Below are 22344 nucleotides of genomic sequence, written 5' to 3'. Positions count from 1 at the left end.
AAGTTCAGTTACAAATAGCTTCTATACGACATGTGTCCTGCCTGCATTGTCTGTTCACAATAGTTTTACAAAAATAAATTTGTGCATATAACATTGATCATAGATTACTTCTTTGTATGTTTCCTATGATGTATATTTGGATGAGGCTCAGATTTGAGGAAATAGGTCATAGTTTACAAAAAAAGGGTAATCTGTCTGCTTTGGATTGTTCTGGCACAACTGACAAGCTTTCAGCAAGCCCCAGGCTCCCTCACAGAACACAGACGAAACCATCTTATCAACCAGCAACCTGAAAGTCTAGCTCAATTGTGCTTGCAGAAGTCAGTGAAGCAGAATGTCTCTAAAATGGCAAATTTGGTAAAATAAAGTTTGGAAAAAAACATGACACTGACTTTTAGAGAGTTTGCCCATTAAGAAATGATGTTTAAGCAGTTATAGCTCTCATCTCAAGAGTGTACTAACAGATGCATCAAGGTCCTGTTGTACTTCATCCTTTACCTAGAAGAAGACTAGAAGAGAGTAAGGAGATTGACTGCTTTAAATATAATTTTTGCCTTGTTTACCATCTCAACCTCCTCTGTTGTCCAATCTAAAAGTTCACCGCTCTCTCATAGAGGAGACACAAGAACCAACGCCTGAAGTGAGAGCCCAAAACCTTGTTTTAGATGACTCCGAACCCAAGTCCTTGTTTGATAAAGATGTGCCATTGGGTATGATTCTCCAATTTAAACTACAATTGTGCCGCTCTACTTTCGCTTTACTATACTGCCTGTTGCTCAGCTTCATAAGGCCAGTTCCCTTGATCTCATAACTCTCTATTACACTACTGATTCAAACTTTTTGAATTTTTCCCAAGGATGAAATAATACTATATTGTACTAATCAAATAAAATTTTCTGTGTAATTGTCATTGAAATTATTAATTTAATAAATATATATTTTTGTGATAAAAGCCAGCCTCTCATATTTCCCCTTCAACAGTGGACAAATGAGAGTGCTAGATACAAATTTAGCGGCTATCATCCACACCTGCTGCTTTTCTCCATTCACTATGCTTTGGTTTCTAATGGAGGGCCCTTCCAGGTGGTTATGCAGTTCCTATTTTTAATGCTTATTAACATGGAAGTTTTTTTTTTCTCTTAAAATTCTCCCAATTGCAGGCCATAGGGTTCCATCAGTCATGGAAAACTTGGAAAAATTTGAGAATTTGAAATTGATTTCTGTGTTTGAAAATGGCATGGAAACTAATAAAACTTTAAATGTCATAGAAATTATATAACTGTAGTGAAAGTAAATATCTGTTATGCTATGTATGGAGGCTCAGCAAGCCAAATCCTCAATTGAGCCACATTTAAATCTCAGGCAATTCAAATCTCAGGCAGAAAAAGTCATGGAAAAATAGTGGGAACCTTGACACTAACATAAGAATTTAGAACATAAGAACATAAGACAAGTTTCCAAAAAGCAGTGCTTATAACCATTCTCAACAGAACAGTGACAATTCCATTTTTTTGGACCAGCCATAAATCTGGATCCTCTAGGGAACGACCTTGCCATGTTCTTAGAAGCTTTTGGAAACTTAGTTGAGTTGATGCTGATGTAAATCAGCACTGAAAAAATTCACTAAAAGCTAATTGCATACCTTCAAGCCAAGGCTGTAAAATGCAGCTGCAACAGGAAGCAGTGTTCCCAAGAAACACAACTAACTCTTTAAAAGATTCAATGCCAGTAAAAGCCCAGGATATTTGTCAAAGAGTAATTAGGCAGGTCTACTTTACCTTTCCTTTTTGCATAAGTGAATAATGTCAGGTCTGGACAGGGCAAGTACTAGACTAAATAGTAGTGCCCAGAACATCCATTTGTTAAATGAGTAAATGAGATAAGCGCTCAGATTGCTAATGGCTTAGATGGATGTACCTGTCTGAGGCGTGACCTAGGCATGACATAAGATGGAATAATAATAATAGTAATAATTAAAATAGGTTTAATTATTGTTGTTAACATTATACAATATATGCAGTGCTAATATATTTGTGTCATAAAAACTTCACCGTCATTTGCTGTTTTAAGGCACCTAACTTGTAACAGCCAAAAATATTTACAATTGTGTGAATATATATATATATATATATATAAAAGTGAAATCAGAGCACTGTACTTCATGTTACAGATGTGTTCACATGTTAAAAAAAAAAGCCATTTGGTCAAATATTCACAACAAAAACAATAAGGCCTTCTTCTGCCATTACATAGGACATAATTACCTCACAATAGTTCAAGGTCTGAGGGAATGGACTTCATTTATCATTTACCCCCCAAGGCCACAAACTCATCGATCTTGTCAGAGAAATTGGCGTCTAGTTGAGACAAAGGCATTAAGATAGCGTTACGTATGTTGTATGCTATGGTTCTATGAAGTTGGGAGTGATGTAAATGGATTAGACTACCATTAGCCATCAGCTGAATATTTAATGTTAGAGAACATGTTGCTGATGTTTGCATTACAGCTGAAATGGGTCTGCATCTTTAATTGCTACAAAGTTCACTTAACATGCTTGTTATGAACTGGCAGAGAGATCAAATGTCTATCAAGTCATACATAATGTAGACTTATTTCCACATTTATTTCATATGATAGACCCATTTTACTTAAAAGATATTGGGGAATGAATTAAATTAATGAAAACATTTTGCTGTTTCCTGTAATGTATAGATTGATAAGCATTATGTTTTCTGCCAGCCACTTCAATTCACAATAGGTTGTTTGCACATGACGTCACAGCAGCAGCGCGAATGAGTCTGGAGGGCAGGGACTGGTTTTTCTATATAGGAATCCTATCAAAAACTCAAAATTCGTATGTTTTGCGTCATTTATGGTTGCTCAAATCGATAAAATCGAGAACCCAGAAGGTGTTTATATCGTTTACATAACTTATACCATTTTTATAACTTATATCGTTTTTTATCTTTAAAGGTTGTCGCCTTTAATAGCGTTTTGCGTCTGCTGATACTGAAATGAATATGGATACCTGCTTACCTTATTTGTTTTTGACTTGGTTAAATATCCACATTCTTCATGGCATCGTTTGCAGGGAAGAGAAGCTATTTTATCCCATTTAATGTTTTCACTTCAGTTTTGTAGTATTCCGTTCACAATGTTGATCTGGTTACCATGAGAACAGTGTCACGCGCTGCTGCTTCAGCCATCATATGGTAGAAAATGTCCAAATAAATACATGTTTAACAAGCTGACAGATGTCGATTCAACAACAAAGACAACGCTTTCAAAAACATTCAGCTATGTGATTATTTTATTGAGTGAGAGGGAGTGGGTTAAATTATTAGATTTGATATACGGCGTCTTCCCGTCACCTCCTCAACCTTCCCTTAGTGTGTTTTAACACGTATAAAAGGCAACAATTGTATTACGCCGTCCAGTTTTTTCTTTGAACGATGATGTGAGCTCCTGTTTTTAATAATCAATTATCGTAATTCTCGATTCAGCATAAATGACCTACAATGGCGACATTTTTCACGATCGCGGCAGAAAATCAAAAATACTGCTCTAACTTCACTAGCAGAAAGGCAGCGCGATATAAACAAACCAAACTAGAGCTGAACGCAGCGTGACGGCAGCTTCACATTCTCTATATCTACCTCCTCGATGGCAGAAAGTCTTTCAATTCAGTGGAAAAGTTGCTCATCTTTATAACATAAAGATCACGTCCAACATATGTTGTGATTTTCTGTGTATACCTTTCTAAACCAGCACAGAAAGGACTTTTCTCCATCTCTTCCGTTCTAATTTTCACTGCTTGCCCTCCACCGGTATTTCGCGCGTCACCAGAACCACGTGATTGCAAACAACCTATTCAGCATGTTTAGAAGACAATATATTTGCCAAATTTCTTGCAATAGGAAACCTACCAATCGGGGCAAAAGAATCCTAGTGCTGCTGTTAATGTTCTTTGTATCCCATCTGTTCTTTTAACTTGCTTCCATGTGATTACACATTTTTGACCGGTCAGGAAGGACAGCAGAAGCTGGAGAAGGTATGGTGGGCTCACCACCCCCTTATCCACCTGTAGTGTAAAAGTTCAATGGATTTACAAACACAATGGGTTCATGACCACCACAGTTTCATTCTTTCATTGCTTGCGCATACATGCAACAATCAAATATGAGATCTCAATGGGAACCACTTCTATATTCTTTCTAAATAAATCTGTTTATGTTTGCTCTATATTGCATCACTGTATCTGAGAAAATGAAAAGTCTGAAAATACATGCTATAATTGAATTCTGAAAATTACAGCTATAATTGAATGCATTAAAAGTGATTCAAATGCATTCACAGCACAATGCTTTTTACTGCTCAGATCAGATGCAAAAGTTTCCATCAGTGTATTAAATGAAACTTGCAAATCGACAATGCACCAATTCATTGCTTCATTGGCCATTTTGCTACCAGTCATCAATGCTTTACACACTGAAGCTCACAGAGATGTTGTGGGTCATTGTGGATATTGTGGTCTGAATGGCCAGTTGATATTTATGCTTGGTTTTGATTGTTTTTGTTGTGACTGAATGAGTGAAGAGGCACTTTTATAAGTACTGATCCCATAACCCCTTGAGCCTACTCTTGATCCTTCATTTTGACACTATAGTTACCCATTTTTTTGGTACAATCCATGTTGCAACCTACTGCTTGCTAATTTAGATTAACAAGCATTGTGTAAAAGTGCCTTTAACTCAAAGTTTAGTGTGTAAAATCAGATTTTTGGACTGTTTAACTTTTGTGATGAAAACAGAAACTTGTCATTTGTGTTGTGTTCGGGCTCCTTACGTGGTTCTGTGCTTTTAGTTCCTTGATTCCTTTTCTTTCTCTGCTTCTAATGTTGACTGTAGAGAGAGGGCGGTTGAGTGTTGCTAATTCTGCAGTGTTGTCTGTGGCTGTTCCTATCATTCTGCCTTCCACGTCATCAGAAGAGTTAACACCTGGAAGTCCGCCAGAGAGTGGCCGGAGCAGTGCGGCATCAATGGATGGGGAGGGAAATCAGGAGAATGGGGAAAGAGAGAGCTCTGTCAGCCCACGGGAATCACCAATGTCTCCACATCCGCTGACGACAACCCTTGCTGATGGTTTGGATTCCGGGATCACAGGCTTCGACAGTCAGCTGAAGAGAAGTCCTTCAGATAAGATGTCCGACCATCATAGTCCCAGTGGATCTGAGGAGGAGGAGAAAGAAGAGAATGAAATGGAGAAGTCTGAAAGAAGATTTTCTGATTCTGTGGAAGAAGCACCTAGAAGAGCTATCAACATGAAAGAGGATAAAGAAGAGGACAAAGAAGAAGTTAGTGACAAAGAGGAGGAAGAAATAGGAGTTTCCTTGGTGCAAAGTTCTGTGACCCCAGACTTGAGAACCCAGAAAGACGACAACATTGATGATGAACATGAAACCCCTTCTCATCTTCCCATGACCCCAGAGGAAGCTAAAAAACGTGGCCTATCGTTTGACTACACAGAACCTCAGGATCCCAGTCATCAAAGTGGTCCTGTGGGCTGGGAGTGCAGCTCTGACAAAACGCCGCCAGAAAGCAAGAGCCCCGACTCGTGCAGGGCGGATCCAGGGTCACCTATTTCCCCCAGTGCTGCCGCCGACCCTATCCAAGAGGAATCATCTCTTACAGACTTCCAAACAGATGCTCGGGAAGAAGAAGAAGAAGAAGAAGTAGAGTTACCAGAACCAGAACAAGTAGAAGATGAGCCCACTGTTCCCCCTTTTACCCAAGAAGATGCTGCACCCAAGATGGAGCCCAAGGCAGAGGAACATATAGAACCTAAAGAAGCAAAAGAAATCAAGCAGGAGAAATACTTGGAGACAAGTGACAATGATCGCATCGATAAGGTCCAGCCTGTTGCCACACCAGAACCTGTTGCCAAACCTGAACCTGATGTCGCCACAGCTAAAGATGCCGTTAAGCCCAGCGCCCAAGTAATGCCCACAAAAGCACCAAGCAAAGCAGCTCCTGTCAAAGAAGCTCCTGCCAAAAAAACGAAGAAACTCGTCGCTACAGTCGTTGCCACTCCTTCCCCCGAATCTGCTCCTAAACTTCAGAAAACCCCCTCTAAAGATGCTGCTCCGGCCAGAAAAGCAAGTGTCCCATCCAAAGGTCTGTTTTCCTTTCTGTTCCTCCAAACCCCACACAAATCTTTTTATTTCTCCTTCTCTTTTCTTTTTTTAAAGTAGATTAGTAGAACTACGCAGCACCCTTTCTGATAAGCGCACACTACGAAGTAAATGTGTTCGGTTGAAGAAACGGGCTGCTTGTAGCCACAAAATCTCTCTCTCTCTCTTGATCCTTTGTGCCCCGTGTGTCTATCTCTTCTCCTTTCCTCTCTGTGTGTGGTCAGTGTTATTCCGCTTTTGTCTGTGACTAACTGCATTGATTGACTGTTATTGCTGGCACTATTTTCACCTGCCCCTGTGTATTGCATGTCTCCTGTGCATGATGTGTATTGAATGTATCACTCACAGAACTGTGTATTACCTTTGTGGGTCTACCCCTTTCCAAGATGTACATTTTATTAAACAACCAAATGGACCCAGATGCCCATGCTGATGGGGCTGACTATAACACACACTGAAAGGAGAAGGTCAGCATTTGCTGCTGGGTTCAAGACAAACATCCTGAATGTCTCCCACAGCTGTGCAGACATCTTCTGCAAAAAGATCAGACAAGCTCACTCAATAATGTGAAACATTCATTTTGCAAACCATCTCTAGACACTCATTTGGCTTTTAGCATTTAGCAAGTTTGGTGCATGCAAGGCAACACTGCATTGATATTCCTGAATCATTCTGCACTTCTTTCTTCTCCACAATTAGTTTCTTTATTTTAGCCATCTACCATTATCTTAACTTTGTAAGCTTAGAAATAAACCAATAAATAAATAAAATGCATATTTGCATGAACTTGTATAATACTGAATTGTAATTGGTGTTCTTACCTATGTCTATTTAATCAGCCCCAGCAACTGTGGAGAAGGTGTCAAGTTATGTGTTGATTCTTGTGCAAATTGTCATGACAATGACAATTTTATTTACACAGTTCCAAAGCCTAAACCCTAAAGCTAAAACTTTAACACTACTCTTTTGCTGCCTTGCAAGCACAGCTATTTACTTCAGGAAAATAAAATTACTGTTGTTTCCCTGTACACAGTTAAAACATCCTTAATGCAATAATAAAACAAGGTCCTGCACAAATCAATTAATGCCAAAAAAAGGTCCTTGGTAAAAGAATAGTTCACCCAAAAAATGTGTCATCATTTTCCTCACCCTCCTGTTATAGTACCAAACCCATGTGACTGAGTTCAAGGAATATCTTCAAATCTCCAATGGACTATTTACCATTGCAACCAGATAATTATGAGAGCTGAAATCAAAAACCAGACCAGTTTGTGTTTTGAACGAATCATTCAAATTTGTTGTGTGAACTGAATACCCTCAGTTTATTTAAAATATAAATCAGAGATCACTTCTAAACAAATACTCTCGTGAACTCTCATAGTGAAACCAGCAAGAATTTTCAGTGAATTTGAATTATATTTTGGTCTGTTCCTATAAAGCTCTAGAATGCCTTCAGAAAACTTGGAATATACTTCTGTGTTTCACAGAAGAAAGAAGCTTTTTTTCAGGTTGGGAACAACATGAGGGTGAGCAACACAATGACAGAATTTTCATTTCGGAATAAATGTTTGTTTCTGAATGTTTATCATAAACAAACATAAAGAAACTGAAACACTGGAATCTGTGCTTCTGGGAACAGGACTCTCAACATCACATCTGATAAATCACATTGAGCACTTTCCTTCTTTGAATCAAGTAGATCGACATCTTGATAAATGTAAGTCTTGATTTCGGGCAACTAAAACCATCAGTATATGAGCTTGCACTTACTGTTCCTTTCTTTCTTACAGCCAAGGCTGGAGTAGGGGCAACTCCTGAAAAAAAGGTACAGTTATCACAAGTGATATTATGCTTCGCGGGGAAAAACAGCTACAAGTCTGTAGCCAGATTAGTTCAAATACACCACTACTGAGAGGAGTCTTTGCTTCATAAATTAATTTGTGTTTACACTTAATTTTCTTTACATTTCTAAAATCTTCAATTTTAGTTTATCATTTTATTTGGTATTTCTGTTTTATTTTTAATTGATTTTAGCATATCTTTTATTTTTAAGTTAATTTACTGATTGCTTTTTCACCATTGTTTTACACTTTTGTCTCTATCACACTCTCAAACACATAAGATACCCACAACAACCTTGCATGCAAAAGCTAGACCCACTTCTGCCCCCCAAAGAGGGTCTTCAGTCTCAGGCATCCCCAGCAAAAAGCCCTCAGGCTCCTCAACTCCACCATGTCGCTTTAGCAGTCCAGGCTCCGCAAACTCTGTAAAAACGCCCAAGTTCAGGGCCACGGTGAGTACTGCCACCCATCCCTAACCATCGGCCAAGAGCTTTTGTTCTGTAAGAAAAAGCCTGTCAGTGGGTTTGTTTATGAACAGTCCCACATTAATAGGGTCCGTACAAGGCAATTGAATTTACAGCACCTGAGACACTTCACAACATCAACATCCTTATTACCATAGCAGAAAGAGAAGTTAATGAATGTATTTATGTGATATTTTGGTTTATTATTGCATTTAAATGGTGATATAATTTTAAAAATTAGAGATTTACTATTAACTGATTCTTGCTTTAATTGTCCATATTTAGGCTGGAGATGCCAAGACGAAGACAGGTGGTGCCAAACCTCAAGGAGTTGGCACCAAAATCACTGGTAAGTGATTTTTAAATGCATCTTTTCAAGGTTCCACATGAATCTTTATTTAGTACCAAGAAAAGGAAGGATACTTGGTGACTCAACATTTAATTCCTCTTTCTGACAGTTTGAAAGGGAAATTAAATGTTATTATGTGAGCCAAGCACTTTTAAGCAATGTAGTCTTTACATTTTTTTAACAAATTTAGCTTTTTTAACGCATTCTCCCTTGGCATAAGCCCACTCCACATTCAGTACACAATCCACATTCATCGCTGTATGCAAACAAAAGTGCACTGATTATAAATTCATAATATTCTGGAAGTATTTGTGGTTCAGTGTATTCACTGCATGGCAGTCTGCAAAAGTGAGCACACCTTCCTGTCATTTCACTGTGCATCACTTAACTAGTGTTCAGGAAGTACACAATATTTGCCTACTAGAAATGGGTTGTGAAACCCCAAGGGAATGATTCTCTATTTATAGAGAATTAATGCGACTGATTTGTACCACTTTGATTTGTGAAATACAGCTGCTTCACGGATGGAACAGCGAAAGACAGGACCTGGGTCCATTGAAAGAGGTAAAAAAGCCTCTTTTGTGTGGGAGCCAGTCAAAATTTTGGTAACACTTTAGTATAGGGAACATGTATTCACTATTAACTTTGACTTTTCCCTCAATAAACTCCTAATTTACTGCTTATTAATAGTTAGTAAGCTAGTTGTTAAGTTTAGTATTGGGTAGGATTAAGAATGTAGAATAAGGTCATGCAGAACAATGCATTAATATGTGCTTAATAATTACTAATAAACAGCCAATATTCTAGTAATATGCATGCTAATAAGCAACTAGTTAAAAGGCCCTAAAATAAAGTTTTACCAAAGTTTCTACTGTAAAATACAGCTGTTGACCAAAAATCTGCACAGCTGAAATAATAAAACTCCACAAAACTCCATGAAAGCTTTTACATGCGAAAGAAAGGCTGGAAGGTGAAATAATTAACTACAGAGTAAATTAAAATCAGAAGAGCAAAAATAGAAGAAAATATTCTGGTCTTCTGTTGTTTTTCACCATCAGCTGACTCACCTAAAACCCCAGACCGTAGTGGTTGCAGCAGCCCGGCCAGTCGGTCCTCCACCCCTGGACAGCAGGTGAAGAAAATAGCGGTGGTGCGCACCCCTCCCAAATCACCTGGTTCATTGAGATCTCGTGCCCCGATCGCTCCTGTTGCACCCATGCCTGACCTGAAGAACGTCAAGTCCAAGATTGGCTCCACTGAGAACCTCAAACACCAACCTGGAGGCGGGAAGGTAATTCTATCATGCATGTTTGGCAACATGTTTTTTCAATTGGCAAAATCAAACGTCTGGAAGGTCTGAAAACAAAACCAGCTGGTTGGGACTCATTTAGTGTGGAATTAAAAGACTCAGACTGGAATGTTTACAGTTTGAAACAATAAAGCTCTAAGAGAAAACTTTGACCCCATCTGATGGAAGTAGGCCAATCATCATAGATGTTTGAGTGGAGATGTCTAGTGGATATTTGGATTCTGAAAGATACTTGACAGAAAAGCCAATAATCAAGCTCATCCACGTTGAGGAAAATTGGTTGTAAATTGAAAGTATATTGAAAAGAAAATGCAATTTTATGTCTTTAACAGTAGAGCAAACCCCTTTGCAGAGCCTGGGATCTGCAGTTCAACTCAAAGCTCAAGGTTAACACTCTTGACTCTCCTTGTCCTTTTCCAGGTGGCTATTGTTCATAAGAAGATCGACTTGTCTAATGTTCAGTCTAGATGTGGATCCAAAGACAATATCAAGCATGTTCCTGGAGGTGGTAATGTGAGTAACTGGTAGGGTTAGAACTCCTTACTCAGAAAAATAGCGTAGTTATAAGCAGTTAACACGATAAAAAAATGATAAAGCGAACAACCAAATATACCATTATATTTCAGCTGTTTCTGATTGAAAATGCCCCCCCCCTACAGACAAAACGTATATGACATATCTTGTAAAATGATTTGGAACTGGAATTGGACCAGTTCCCTCAGGATATCGCTTCATTTATGTTTAAGTTACATGAGATATTCTACTTTAATCTATTTTGAAATGGTCTAAAATTGGGGATTTAAACACCTCAAACTTTGACTATGACTGCTGTATATTTCTAACAGTTTAAAGTATGTAAACCTCTCAAAGACTCTCTGCACACTAAATGTCAATAGTTACCTCTTGTAACTGATGAAACCCAGACAAATATCCACAGCTTTTAAGTAGCTCTCCATCTACAAGTCAAGTATTATCTTCCAAACACCCACACAGTCAAAACGACTGTTTCTATTTTTACTGTTAGATTAAATTGACTGTTAGTTAGATTAAACTGTTAGATTAAATTAGATTAAAAGAGATTTAGACAAAAGACTATTTTTAAATTTACTACTAAGCCTAAACATCCACAATTAAAACATAAGCTATATTATGCCTTATAGTGACCAAAAAGTTTCATATTTAATATTTAACACAGTAAATATAAATTATATAAAATAAATGTTACATTTATATAGTATAATCGTTCATTTTTTCATATTAACTTTATTAATGTCTCCTAAGTCCTAGTTTTAATCATGTCTGTAAAAGGTGACAACTAAAATAAACCATTACAATGTGAACTGACTCTGATGGCTTTAGCTATGAGCTGTGCTATTAGATGCCAGAGTTTCATGAAGGTGGCTAGTTCAGGGTCTGTGGCATTCCTTCACAGGCAATGCATTAACGAAAGACATCCATCTAGATGCCTTTGCAAAACTAGGTTCAATTAATGTGCCTGAATCCCCAGTGTTAGTATCTCCTCTTACCTGGTGTTGTTCTTGGTCCCTTCCGGTGATGCACCTGGATTGCTGACTGGTGTTGCTGTATTGCAGATGTGCTGCTGTAGAGTTTGCATGCATTTACCATAGAGAGAGATGTTTCTTCCACTGTAGAGAATGGAAAAAAAATCCTCTGTGTGTGAAAACTGTTAGGGTAGTCTCGGGTAGTCAGATATGCATAATAAACTCCAAGGGATATGGATCTTGACTTGACTGCTTGAATCTGAGCATGTTGCGTTATTACAGTGCTTGCAAGGCGTATTTAAATCATCAATCTGTTTTCAAATCCCTCATTTCTACTTACAATTTTTTTTGCAATTCTTTTTGACTTATAGATTCTATCCAAACTATAATTTCATCCTTAGTTGTGTTACTTTTTCCCCCCTCTCCTAATTGGGATAATTTTACCAAAAATGTTGTTTTGTTTCCTTACAAGCGCTGCTATTGCCTTCAGATGTAAATGTAGTTATATCTGAATTTTGTCTTAGACAGTAAATCAGATATAACATGTTTTTTGCATTACAATCTCTTCCCTCTGTAAGTATATGAGTGATGCATATAATGAGTGAATCTCTTTTCTGACTCAACATCTGGGACAGAGGGGAAATTTTCCATGTCTTGAATCTTATTTGAGAAGGTATTTACACATTTTTACATCTGATCATGAAAAGACCCAGTGTATAGAGAGTAATCACCTTTATACAAGATGTGATGTCAACTGAGTCTGAAAACATATATGTAGACTTTACTTCTTCCAAATGTAAATACATCACTCCATTACATTTGCATGAACTGCAGAAATAATAATTTGGATTTATATCCAATTTATGGTGGCCTGTCAGTGGTAGCAAGTTTCTTCTCTGTCCCATGAACCCTGTTGTTGTGATTAATGGCCATTTTCCTACTCCAGATCATCAGCTCCTCAGGTACCTGAGCATGTGGTTCATTTCCTCCTAAACTGCTTTGGTTGATGACTGGCCTTTTATCTGTTCCTCATGCTTTAGGTTCAGATAGTGCACAAAAAGATTGACCTAAGCAACGTCCAAGCAAAGTGCGGCTCCAAGGACAACATTCATCACAAACCAGGTGAGATTTCAGTCAGATATACAGAAATGTATTAAAAATGCATGTTATCACAAATGTGACAACCAACATTGATTACTGTAGAAATATTCTAAAATGTTTATGCATTTAAGTGTTATTATTCAATTGTTTACAAATTGTACAAATAATACAAAATTATATTTACCTTATTGGTTTGGAAGTGCCATCCCCAACTTCTTCTTCACCTCCAGTAAACTAAAAACAGAGGGGACAGGTTTGTTTTAAACAGAAGTTTTACACTTTTATCTGTATTTTAGGAGGTGGAAATGTGGAGATCAAATCTGAGAAGTTGGATTTCAAAGCCCAGTCAAAGGTTGGATCTTTGGAGAACATTGGACATGTTCCTCGGGGTGGACAGAAGAGGGTATGTTCTTGACTTTATTAAGCACAGCACCATCAAGTCTCTGAGGAGTCACAAAATGTGCAATACTGTGTTGAATTATTTGTAATATGGATGTAGAATTAATTCACAAAAATATTACAATGCATAAGACAGTGTGTTTCATGATACATGTTGACTTTTGAATATATCCTTTTATCTGCACTACTCACTTTAAAATTTCCTTCATGTTGGATCTTGTTATGGTCAGCATGCTTCCTCCTGCTTGGCAGACTTCAATGTACTTCTTTTGCACAGATTTTTGCCAACTTCTTTGAGTTGCCTTTTAGATGTAGGATGAATTCAGGATGATTGGGAAAAAGTGTCCCAATCAACCTAAATTCACCCTACTGTTTTTAATTGGACTGTTTGTTTAAATACAGAATACAAGGTTGGAAAAGCACCTAATCTAGAGCAATTGTTAGTTATTATCCCATGGTCCATTAAATATCTATTCAAATGTTTATTTCATCCAAAATGTAACATTCTACCTTATGGTTTCCAAACCTGCGTGACTTTCTGTCTTCTGAGGAACACAAAAGGAGACATTCAGCAGAATGTTCTGGCTGCTCTACTCTATTTAAAGGTGCCCTCGAATGAAAAATTGAATTTATCTTGGCATAGTTGAATAACAAGAGTTCAGTACATGGAAAAGACATACATTGAGTTTCAAACCCCATTGCTTCCTCTTTCTTACGTAAATCTCATTTGTTTAAAAGACTTCCGGAAAACACGCGGATCTCAACATAACACCGACTGTTACGTAACAGTCGGGGTGTACGCCCCCAATATTTGCATATATGCCAGCCCATGTTCAAGCATTAGACAAGGAAAGGCAGTATTAACGTCTGGATCTGTGCACAGACAAGGTAAGCAAGCAAGAACAACAGCGAAAAATGGCAGATGGAGCAATAATAACTGACATGATCCATGATAACATGATATTTTTAGTGATATTTGTAAACTGTCTTTCTAAATGTTTCGTTAGCATGTTGCTAATGTACTGTTAAATGTGGTTAAAGTTACCATCGTTTATTACTGTATTCACGGAGACAAGAGAGCGTCGCTATTTTCATTTTTAAACACTTGCAGTCTGTATAATTCATAAACACAACTTCATTCTTTATAAATCTCTCCAACAGTGTGTAATGTTAGCTTTAGCCACAGAGTATATAGCCTCAAACTCATAGAGAATCAAATGTGAACATCAAAATAAATACTTTACTCACATAATTCGAAGCATGCACACAGCATGCATGACGAACATCTTGTAAAGATCCATTTGAGGGTTATATTAGCTGTGTGAACTTTGTAAATGTGCTGTAATATAGTCGAGAGCTCGTGTGGCAGGGGGCACGCGATTTAAAGGGGCGGCGACTGAAAAAATCAGTGTATAGTTAATGATGCCCCAAAATAGGCAGTTAAAAAAATGTATTTAAAAAAATCTATGGGGTATTTTGAGCTTAAACTTCACAGACACATTCAGAAGACACCTTAGACTTAGATTACATCTTGTGAAAAAACATTCTTGGGCACCTTTAATGAAATTGAATGGGGGCTGTTGGGTCTCAAAAACAGCCAAGACATGCCGAATTACTTCTTGTGTGTTCCACTGAGAGAGAAAATCATAAGACATGTCAGTGAATAAATGGTGAACTATTTCTTAAATGAAAAGCAGCTTTATGAAAACTTACTTACCTCATTAAATCTGAATTAATTTAGTCATCACAACACAAAAACAAAGTCTATACATGCTAACGAATTACAAATAGGTAATAAAAGAATCAAGATGATTTTATATATGTAACAAATGAAATAAAAGTATAGCACAAAATCTAATGAGTGATAAAACAGCAACTGGGCATCTTGCTCTCCTTCATCTTCTCTCTCTACTGAACATATTTTCAGCCATTTTTAAGATCACTGCACTTTTTAGAGCTGCTAACTATTTTTCCATGGCGTAATTTTCTGCTCCTGTCTCTGTTTTTATCACACATATCCTAAAACTGCTGAGTGCTGCTTTCATGTGTTCACATTCAGGAATATTCAGGAATCAAGTAGGAGTGCTGATCTAAGAACTATTTCCAGCAGATAAAAGTTAATGGTTACACTTGATTTCGATGGTCCACTTTAGACATTCTACTAACTATAAGTAACTTTGCAACTACATGTCAACTAAATCTCATTAGAGTATTACTGGACTGTTAGGTTAGGGTTTGAGTTAGTAGAATAAGTTGACATGTAGTTGCAAAGTTACTTATTCATAGTTTTCAGTCATGTGACTGCCGCAGAGCCCTGGAGGGCAAAACAGCCATGTAACTGCAGCACAAGCCTGTCAATTTTCCATCTTAAAAACAAAAATATGTGAACAAGATGCAAGTTTTGGGCACTTGTGATCCATATACAGCACCTGCAGTGATTTCTATCGCTAAAACAACGGGATGATTTTTTAAAAAGCTAACATGAATTTAAGCAAAGTTTAACACTAATCAAGGATTTGTTGATCTGGTTTTTATTTTAAATCGAGTTGTCACATCATTTTAAACACAGATTAACTGTGCAGAAAGACCGTTAGAATTAAAGGGCTGATCAAGCAGCATAGGCGGAGGGTGAACCGACGCCAGGCTAAAGAGCAACCCACCCTTAAAGTGCCTTAATATACTAAAACAGTGATATTAAAAGATCAAATTCAGTTTAACCCTTTTTGATGAAGCATACTATATACAGGCGAGCCCAGAATACGAACGCAGTGGGATTTAAAATATAATGGTTTTCGATGGAAAAAACGCTTAACGAGAAACCTTGTGTTGCATTAATATTCTGTGTCCGTTTGTTTGCCTGTACAAAATATGCATAATCAATAAGGTGTATATTGAATTTGGTCTTTTAATATCACTGTCTTACTACATTAGCTCTTATTACAAACCTGGTAAAAATGACTGGCAGGCAATGGAGGAAAGCATTGTTCCCCTCAGGGCGTGACGTCACGTGAAAACTATCAATGTCTGTTGGTGAGCGGCAAAATAAAGTGTTAGCAGATATTAAGCAGACAGTCGAATTAATACTCTAATGAGAGTTAAAGGGTTAGTTCAGCCAAAAATGAAAATTCTGTCATTAATTACTCATTCCACACCCGCAAGACCTTCGTTCATCTTTGGAACGCAAATGAAGATCTTTTTGATGAAATCTGAGATTTCTGTCCTTCCATAGACAGCTACACAACTTTAAAAAGTTCATAAAGAGATTGTAAAACTAATCCATGTGAATTGAGTGGTTTCATCCAAATTCTCTGAAGAGACTCGAATACTTTTTATGATACATATACTGTAATACTTTTTTTTTTTTTCTCTAGCACTAGATACATCATAATTATGGATTCAGAACCAATAAATAAATGAGCTTTAGTCTGCTGATCAACAAACAGTTTTAACTCTTCACTTATTGATGGCCATTATTATTTGATCCAAAGGAAGATGACAGATCGGCACTCTTACTTGGAAATATTTAAATAATAATATATAAGTATTGAGACAGCTTCATCCCTTCTCCCAGTATTCTCTGTTTTTTAGTGTGTGTTTTTATCCCTTCATAACCTCCTTATTTCATAATTTGCATCCCAACCCGTTTTGTTTTGTTTACCCATAACTGAACTATGTGGCATCCACGCTGTAGAGGGAGAAGGGGAAGGAAGCAGAGCCGCAGGCCGCAAATGCTTCCTCTAATGGGGACGCTGTTCACTGTAATGATGTGGACATGACCTTTGACCTTTCCTCAACTGAAGGGAACAGTCTGGTTAAATCAGAGGGCCTCAGTAAGTATATGAAGTGTCAATTTAACTGAGTTGTCACCATTATGTTTTTTTTGTTCTTCTGTGCTATAATTTCTTGAGCACTGTAATAAGCATGTCTTATTTCAGTTCAGTTGTGCATTCATTTCTTAATCACTGGTGCATACTTTGGTACATTTCTGATACCCTCTCATGGGATGGATGCAAAAGGTATATACAGATCCCTATAGGACGACTGTTGCTGCAGGTTTATATTAAATATAATAATTATACAAGACCCATCCCACCCTATTGCATCCAGTTGTCCATGTACAGTAGGTCCACTAGAGGGCAGCCTTACAGTTTCAGCTGTTAACAGACACTACCTTTCAAAAGTTCAGGCTCAGTAAGTTTTTTTTTTAAGAAATTGAGGAAGAAAACATTAAAATGATCAAATGTGACAAGGACATTTGTAATGTTTCACATAAATGCTGTTTTTTTTAACGATCAAAGAATCCTGACATTGATAATAATCTTTTTTTTTTTTTTTTTGATCACCAAATAATGTGATTCTGAAGACAGGAGTAATAACAGCTTTGCCATTACAGGGATATATTACATTTTAAAATATATTAAAATAGAAAAGTTTAAATTGTAATGATTTTACTGTATTTTTGATAAAATAAATGAATAAAACAAAATGATTTTTAAAAAAAAAATCTTACCGACCCTAAACAAAACACGTGACATTTTTTTTAATTTTATGTATGCATTATCTTAAACAATCAACAACAACTGATAATTGTTCATATCCTCCAACTAAATCCAAATTCTACCCTTCCTCCCATCAGATTGAGAGCCACAAACTAAATTTCCGAGAGCAAGCCAAAGCGCGCACCGACCACGGTGCTGAGATCGTGTATAAGTCCCCCAACATTTCCACGGATGGATCGCCCCGCCGTCTCAGCAACGTGTCTTCCTCCGGCAGCATCAACATGACCGACTCCCCACAACTGTCCACGCTAGCTGATGAAGTGTCAGCCTCCCTCGCTAAACAAGGCCTGTGAGCTGCCCGCCCAAACGTGTCAATGATTGACAAATCAAAAAAAAAAAAAATCAAAATGTATCTCCTTCAGTCCTTTCAAATAAGGTGCTTGTCGGATTTCTCCTAACTAAAGGTTGTCCCAGCGGCTTGTCTGCTTGTGAAATAATTTTCGCCTCTTGGCATGGAGGGACAGGTATTGATGTTATTGGCTTTGTATCATCAAAAGAAAACAAATAATTACAATTTAAAAGGAGCTGGTGGTGTATTGATCCAAATGGTCATTTACAGCACTGAGTAGCCTGACTTGTTTCGTTTAATGCCCTGCTTTTTGGAAAGAAACAACAATGACATTTGCTTTCAAAGCTGTATTTGCTTCGTTGCCTTATTGTGAATGTTTTTTTTTCCATAACTTATGCACTCCTGTTTTGACATGCAGCCGTAGGGAAGGCAAACATGCTACATGATTTGGAATGTGTAGTTAATAATGCTAGCTATGAATTTGACAGGAAGGGAACATTTCAAACGCTCGTAGGTAAAACTTGAGGCAATCAGGCTGTAAGGACACATATTTAAGAACAATAGAAGCCTGCTATATAATTATTTAAATCAAATCCATCAGCAGGCACTATAGTGCATGTTACAGTCCTTAAAAGCTGTTAAATTCCTTTTATAAAAGCAAAAATAAGACACTGAATAAACAGTTATTCCGATCAGGCTAATTCTAATATCATGAAATGAAACTTTGGTACCAGACTTTGTCTGTAAATTCTTCAGAACTACACATCCACATCTATCCTTCACCACAGCATATTTTCCAGGCCTGTCTGTCCTCATGATGAATGCACAGGAAGTTGCATCGCTGAAGGAAATTGTCTTGCTTGGCCTCTAGTGACTTATTTGACAGAAAAGAAAGCAAATGTCAACATACAAAATCATACAAAACATTGAACTAAAGCTTTTGTACAGGGCTCAACAATAAGGATCCCCTCCCCCCAGCTTTTCCCATTTTATTTATTTTACACAAAAAAGTATTTAATTTTTTTAGCGACATTTTATTTAAAAAAAAATGTGATTTATCTTTTTACGTTTTTTTTTTTAAATGCAAATAAAAAGTTTAACATTTAATTTCATATTAGAAAAATATTTTTAATTTGAGATTAGCTTTTTATTTAATTATTTAACACAAATAAAATAAAATAAAAATTGAAAGAGCTATGATTTTTTTTTTTTTTACATACAACTTTTGCTGGAAAACAATGGTATTATTATGCAAAACCTTACTGGATACTATCTATCTACCATTGCATTATTCTTACAATTTCAATATGTCCAATACATCACTTAATATTTGAGTTTTCAAGGCAAAAAGTAATAAAAAAAAGATTAAATGATTATGATGGGATAAAAAAAGAGATATATGACACCAAATATAAGATAAAGTGACAATTGCTGAAATGATTCCAGCCACAGATAACCTTTCCATCCTTATAGTTGAGCTCTGAAGTAGTTTTCCCTGGACAAGCACCATCTAACCGAAATCACTGGACGCATCCCTTCAGTTTTTCATGACCTTATCCTCCCTTTATGGTAACAAAGCTTCTGTACTGATGGATTTCAGCCTCTGCGTGTAAAATGCTGTTACAAAGATAGTGTGAATGGACCAATGCAAAAGACATGAGAGGATTTCAAAGCACTCAATAAAATAACTGTAACAACATCATTACAGGAAATCTCACAATAAAAAAGTGCCTCCCAGTGTCCATTAGCTACATTTCAGAAAACTGTCAATGTTGTGAAGATTTTCTTTGGTCTAAGACAGATTCAGTCATGTACAACAGCACAGAGAGAATTCATTTGGTCTGAAATACGATGCAGAACATTTAACACATAGCCAAGCTTCCCTCAGTACTAAAGCCTTCAATCCAAACCACAGTGCTCACACGTTGCACATTCCCAGCATGCAATAGACAGACTTCACCCATGGTCTTGAATATAGTAGCCAGTCACCACATCCCTGTCCAGCTGTTTAGATTACTACCTTTACTAGACTTTAAGAGCGTTGAACTCATCTTAAAACAATGAAAAGAAATGAAAAAAGTGGAAGATATGAAAGGAACAAAGCTACCTGCTAAAGTCCAGGTTTATGTTGCACTCTTTTTTTTCTAATTGTATTGTGTGGACGATGTAAAATGTACGAATGCGTTCAGATGATCTGATTTGGATCTGACACTAAGCTTTTTATTTAATATCTGCAGTGCACTGCAGCTTTATGCGCATTTGAAAGTGAATGCACTGATTTGACATGAGAGCTGCCTCAAACTACATTGCTCATTAAGATGTATATCTTGCATAAAAAAAATATATATATACAAATAGGTAAAATAGGGGTAAGAATCGCATCCAGAATCCACAATATCAGTAAAAGACTTGCCAAGTGCCACATATATCTTACATGACCCCGTGAGAAGCTTTAGACGGATTGCTGTAAACCCAACACCGCGTCCTCTTTACAGCATGCTGCTAACATAAACCTGAGCATTTAGACGTGTGGGTTAAGCTGAAGAACAGACTTATCAGATAAAATGTTTAAAAATGGCACAGGATAAGGCCTTCTAAGTAATTCTACCCTTTAGATGTGTTTCAAACGGTTCTGTAATCTGTTAACCAGTTCTGAGGACTATCTCCTCCGTTTCATTTCCCGCCTCTGCTCTTCTTCTCATCGCAGTTCTTCATTCTAGCTTGACGGTTGTGATTGTCCTTATCGTAATGTGTTTTATTAATTGGTTTACACTGATACTCCTTGCTGTAAACGTGAATTTGGAAATAAAGTCCGTATTAAACTGCTTTCTGTGTCTTTTTTTAATTATAAGGTCGTTTTGATCTCCTCAAAATTGTTGCTCTTTGCTATTACCTCAATATGTTTAAAGGTACAGTGTCTTTGTTGTCTTGCCAACTCACACCATACAATATTGGCTTTTGAAAGCTAGTCAAACTATATGGTACATTTGCCTAAGTACACAGACCCCCACACAGAGAGACATAAAACCATAATTATATTAAGAATGACAGGGCCAGCGGGTTTAAAGGCACAATATGTACGATTTTTATATTAAAATATCCAAACACCACTTGCACAGTGTTATATATTTTGTTCAGCTGTGTACTTACATTATCCTAAATGCTTCCACGAATTTGTAAATTCAGAGAAATTCACAATTTTAAATGGTGCCCGTCCCTCCCTTGTCACCTGTCAATGACGTAATATCAGCGTTATCCCTGTAACTATGGCAACAGACGCGGGCAGCTGCATAATTTCTAGTAGCACGCTGTTGTTGTTTCGTTCAAAAACATTATGGACCATGGCAAGCAAACTTTGGGACAAAAGGAGAAATAAAACGAGGATCAATATTGGCGTGGTGTTTTCGAGATGGCAAGAGCTTTGCAACAATCTTCGACTTGACAGACGCTGCTCTTGCACGATATTAGACAAGGTAAGCAAATGTAGATGTAAGGCTACATAAGATGTTAGAATATCATCAGTTTGATATTCTAATGTTGATCTAACTTACTGTTAGCCTCATACAGCCAACAAACTAATACATAGAATAACATTACAACTTCCAACACACTCAAATGCAGTTTAGTATGATAGTGTAACTTTAGACCAAGTGAAACAGCGCTGCGTTACCTCAATTTTAATTTGTCAAATAAACTGGCCTGTATTAGCATTTTAGCTTTGCAAGAATTAAATTCATTCCTTTATATCCCCTGGGACTTGCGTGTGGCACTGATATCTGTCTCTCATGGCCAACCACGCCCTGCTTTATACCACAGTCATGTTAAATCCATAAACATTATTAGATCCATCGGCATGACAAGTTCCATGATTGCACGCTCATTCACTGCGTCATCAATCTACGCCTTTGTTATTGTTTTGAAGACTTTAGCGACCCCTAGCGGCGAAAAAATACATATTGTGCCTTTAAAATCATTAACATGTCAGGAGCCTCACGTGACTAGATTAATAGATCACCAAGGGGAGTACATTAAAGACAAATAGAAAAATTTTAAAGCTTTTGGTAACCAAATACTGATTTGCGTGATGCTGCATTATCGCCACTAGGAGTCAGTATAATGACTGTAATTAGCTGTACCTTTCCCATCGAGCACCTTCAAAGTCATGCAAGTACCGCACCTACCTATTTGAACGGGGCAAAATCAATAAAAAGTTAAGATTAAATCACAATTAACATTGTTTTCCCCTCAGTCTGCCTCAGCTACAGTGCACACACTTTATGCAGTAATGTTTTAAGATTTTATCCCCCATTTATTAGTGGTCTTTGGCTTCCTTCCTTTCT

General features: G+C 37.2%; 1 protein-coding gene across 20 annotated transcripts in view; it reads left to right on the top strand.

The window, feature by feature from the left end:
• The window catches only part of maptb (microtubule-associated protein tau b), a 37958-nt gene extending 17128 nt beyond the window's left edge, over window positions 1–20830 (top strand). For 7 of the 20 annotated variants that reach the window (XM_048197465.1, XM_048197452.1, XM_048197442.1 and 4 more), the window contains 10 exons: window positions 597–710; window positions 4909–6174; window positions 7982–8016; window positions 8314–8484; window positions 8782–8845; window positions 9359–9409; window positions 9904–10136; window positions 12697–12778; window positions 13054–13160; window positions 17793–20830. In XM_048197465.1, coding sequence (XP_048053422.1) covers window positions 597–710; window positions 4909–6174; window positions 7982–8016; window positions 8314–8484; window positions 8782–8845; window positions 9359–9409; window positions 9904–10136; window positions 12697–12778; window positions 13054–13160; window positions 17793–18008 — 2339 coding nt within the window. In that variant the 3' untranslated portion in view covers window positions 18009–20830. Of the gene's footprint in view, window positions 1–596; window positions 711–4028; window positions 4053–4908; window positions 6175–7981; window positions 8017–8313; window positions 8485–8781; window positions 8846–9358; window positions 9410–9903; window positions 10137–12696; window positions 12779–13053; window positions 13161–16847; window positions 16987–17792 lie in introns of all 20 variants that reach the window. The other 13 variants (XM_048197525.1, XM_048197535.1, XM_048197514.1 and 10 more) reach the window with 13 other exon arrangements.
• The last annotated feature ends 1514 nt before the right edge of the window (window positions 20831–22344 follow it).

Source organism: Megalobrama amblycephala, linkage group LG1 (genome assembly GCF_018812025.1).
Source record: "Megalobrama amblycephala isolate DHTTF-2021 linkage group LG1, ASM1881202v1, whole genome shotgun sequence".
Classification (NCBI taxonomy): Eukaryota; Metazoa; Chordata; class Actinopteri; order Cypriniformes; family Xenocyprididae; genus Megalobrama; species Megalobrama amblycephala.
This window is presented reverse-complemented; position numbering and strand designations above follow the sequence as displayed.